Below are 3670 nucleotides of genomic sequence, written 5' to 3'. Positions count from 1 at the left end.
GCCCGCGTCCTCGCCCCCGCCGCCGCCGCCGGCCCCATCCGCGTCGCTGCCGCCGTCGCCCGGCACGGGGGCCGCGCCGGCGCCGGGCGGAAGCTTCCCGGGGCGGGCGGCCGCCAGCGCGAGCGTCTCCTTGAACGCGGCCTTTATTGCCTCGCTGCCAAAGGTCTGCTGCATGCGGCAGGAGAAGGTCGTCTTGTCGCGGACGCTAAGGCTCGCCGCGGCGGCCTTCTCGGCAGCGCGCGCCGCGCCCTCCTCCTCCCTGCGACCAAAGTTGGAGTGGCGAACGCGCGCGTGGGCGTGACAAACTGGCAGGTCCCGGCGGTGGCGCGGCGGCGCCAGGTGCGTTGAGATGCTGCCGGTTGTTGGTTGAGAAGGACATGAAAAAGGTGCCGAGATTTTTCATGCTTGATCAGCACGAAGCGACACGTGGTCGCGAGGCGCCCCCCGCGACCGCGACGGCATGTTGCCCGCAGGCTGGGCTGCTGAATCCCGAAGCTTATGAGGGGATGGCCCGACGTCTGCTGGTGAGGAAGGCCGGAAGGTGAATGGACAGCAGAGATCTGGATGCGGATCCGACCCCACCGACCTGAGCCGGAAGATGTCGGCATCGGCGGGCTGGATGAAGGGGTTGGACGCCGCGGCTTGGGCGCCGCCGCTGCGCTCGAGAGGGCGCCCGGGGGTTTGGTGGTAAGCGGGGAGGATGCTTGTCGTCTTATGGGGTCAAAACGGTTGCGGGCAATGTTGCCTCGAGGCCGACTGCTGACGGCATTGGCATGCATGACTGCATGACATCACTTGGTGAGGGGCGGCGGTATTCCTAGATGGCTCCTTGTGAGAAGCGGGGCAGGGCGGCCGGGGGCTGCCAGCGGGGGACTCACGATGGGGTGTCGCTGACGGCCGCGCCGCGATCCGCAGGCGGCGCCCTGCCGCTCGCCGCTTGCGGCGCGTTGGCCTGCAGGCGCGTGCAGCAGCGCAAGCAGCGACACACACGAATTGCATCGACAGGCAGCTTTTACAGGGGCCTTACGTGCCGCAATCAAGCGTACGACGCGTCCACCTGGATGCATATACATAACAATGCCCGATATACCGAAAGGATTGGGCTCGCGTTGCTCTGCTCCCGAGATCGCTCCTGCCAGGCTTACCGTGCTTTGGCTCCTTGAAGAAGGCCATTCTTGCGTTGCTCCAAGTATTGGACCTGTCGCAACGAAGCGTGCGCGCCCTCATCAGCTTCAACAAGCTTGCAACTTGCTGACCTGCCTGCAGACGAGCGTTGATGCACACCCATTTTGTTCAACAGTGGATTTGCAGTACTAAAAGATGCATCCACGTGGGCAGAGGCTCCTGCCGCCGAGCCGGGTCTCGCGATGTGCTGCTCGTGGCGAAATCAACACATCGTATTTCTTGAAGATGTATTCATTAGCAAACATGATATCCTGAATCAGCGAAACTTGAGTCTGCTCAATGGAACACGGCTATTTTGTGTGGTACCCACCACTCATGTTTGACCGTGTTGACTGCATCCCATCCCTGTCATGGCATTCACTGCGTTGACGTGAGGCGTGGGCGGTAGGGATTTGTAGATTGATACGCAACGCTGCGGCAGTCTCATGTCAAGGCCAGACAGCAGTGTCCTTCTTCGGACAAGCGAATGGGCTGGGTCTGCATCATTGGATGGTGCGTACCCAGCCCAGCTCCCGGCAGAAGCGGGCATCCGGCCGTGCCCCAAGCCTCAACAGCAATGCAGTAGATGCTGTCACAGCTGCACCTCCGACCCTGAAAATTACTATTTAGGGGCAGCCGACAAGGGGCGGCCGCATATCTGTCCGCTCCACTGCCACAAGTAAGGGTGTCCGTCATTGAACATCCATGCCGTGCTCATGGTGAACAGAAGGAAAATCGATTAATTTTACTGTGCTTCGGGCCAAAAAGCACTGCAACACTACAAATTTGACCCTATTTTGTAGCCTCGATGCTGCACGCTTGTGCAGCCCCACAGCAAGACGACATACGCCTTCGATGCTCGTCACCACGTCCATGTGCGCCATGGCGTTCCGAACGGCAGCCTGATGGAATGGGACATCTACAGCTACCCCTTGCGCTGTGCGAGGAAAGCCTGCAGCTTCTTGACCTCGGAGGCGCTGCCCACAAACAGGGGGCTCTTCTCGTGGACCTGTGGTGTGTGGAAGGATGGCGGGAATGCGGTTATCAAAGTGCACACAGTACGGTATAATGGGCGTAAGTTCAGTTTTGTGTGACAACCACGCCAGTCATCAGGATCATAGCAAAGATTCCAGAAGAGATTTGCAGTTTGCGGATTGGCTTGAGGTAGTGTTGGGGGATGGGGGATGGGGTTGGCGGAACGGGGGGGCGGGATTTGCCAAGTGTCGGTCGGTTCGAGGCAGATTGTTGGGGTGAGCTCGGCTTGCAGGGACCAGCCCCAGGCCCTCTACTTGCTGATATGAGCAAGCCGCCCCCATGGACGCAGGGGAAGCAGCACAGGCAGCGGCGCAGGCAGCAGCACAGGCAGCGGCACAGGCAGCGGCACAGGCAGCGGCGCAGGCAGCGGCAGAGGCAGCGGCACGCCCGCGTGAGCCGGCGCTCCCGGAGGCGCGGGGCCGCGGAGCACGCGCAACGCGCTCTTCTCTCTCGCGCACCTTTTTCGGCACAATGTCGAGAACTCGTTGGTCAGCCTTGGGCCCTACGCAGGCCAGGCCCCCCGCCTGCTCAGCAATGAGGCTCATGGGGGCGACCTGGGTGCAGGGGCAAGCGCGGCGCAGTTTTGTTGGGGTGGTTATGGATGGTTTCAGACAGTTTTCATCGCGACGGAATACTCAAATCGTCGCACAGTACTGCAGCGGACGATACCTGACAGTTTATGTACGCAAAACTCATACAACTACATTACATCAGCACGCACATGGATGCATTGCACGAGCCCGGCGTCACCTCATACAGCAGCCGAGCCTTGCCAGACGGCGCCTTGGAGTCCGGGGGGTACAGCCTGGGGGGGGGGGGGAGGTTGGGTGGAGGTGGTCGGCGTCGCGTCAGCAGGGCCAGCCTTTCTCGGGGCCAAAGTTGGGCGTCAAGACCGGTTTGAAGACCCGCAGCGCTCGTCGCTCGGAAAGCGGGTAGCTGAGCAGCGGGCGCGGCCGCGCGGAGCGGCGGCGCGGGGCGCGGCCACGCACGCGGACGGGCGCTGCAGGGCGGGGCGGGATTCAGGGTTTAGCGTGGGGCGCCGGGCGGCGCACCAGATGCCGCCATAGCAGAGGGTGCGGTGGAAGTCGCCCACCAGGGCCCCCACGTAGCGGTACGAGTACGGCTTGGCGGTACGCTTGAGCTCCGCCAGGTAGGCCTGCCCGATGGGGAGGGCATGGGGAGGGGATGGGCAGGGGATGCGGAGGGGGTGTGGAGGGGATGTGGAGGCGATGGGGTGACGCGACAGCCAGGATTAGGTGGTGAGCGGGGGCTTGGGGCGGCGTATCATAATGGTGGGACGCGAAGTACCAAGGTGTCGCAGGTGACGCGAGATGGGCGCTGTTTCATGGGGGTTGCGGGCGTCCGCCTGCCTTACGCATCACTATCGATCTGATCCTATGCAAAAGCCCACCTGCAGGTCAGGGTCCCAGAGGGAGGTGTTGCCCTCGTTGCCACTATGAGGGGGGGGGGG

General features: G+C 62.6%; 1 protein-coding gene across 1 annotated transcript; it reads right to left on the bottom strand.

Annotated features, from left to right (window-relative positions):
- Positions 1-2089: 2089 nt before the first annotated feature.
- On the bottom strand, positions 2090-3546 carry MNEG_15094 (fructose-1,6-bisphosphatase I; the record flags this gene model as incomplete). The annotated part of the gene is made up of 5 exons (XM_014036435.1): positions 2090-2173; positions 2658-2753; positions 2950-3004; positions 3252-3355; positions 3508-3546. The coding sequence occupies 5 exons, from the start codon at positions 3544-3546 to the stop codon at positions 2090-2092; spliced, it is 378 nt and encodes a 125-aa protein (XP_013891889.1).
- Between the last annotated feature and the right edge of the window lie 124 nt (positions 3547-3670).

The sequence above is a fragment of the Monoraphidium neglectum genome (assembly GCF_000611645.1).
Source record: "Monoraphidium neglectum strain SAG 48.87 unplaced genomic scaffold scaffold05025, whole genome shotgun sequence".
Lineage (NCBI taxonomy): Eukaryota > Viridiplantae > Chlorophyta > Chlorophyceae > Sphaeropleales > Selenastraceae > Monoraphidium > Monoraphidium neglectum.
Note: the sequence above shows the minus strand (reverse complement) of the source record. Positions and strands in the feature narration are given on the sequence as shown.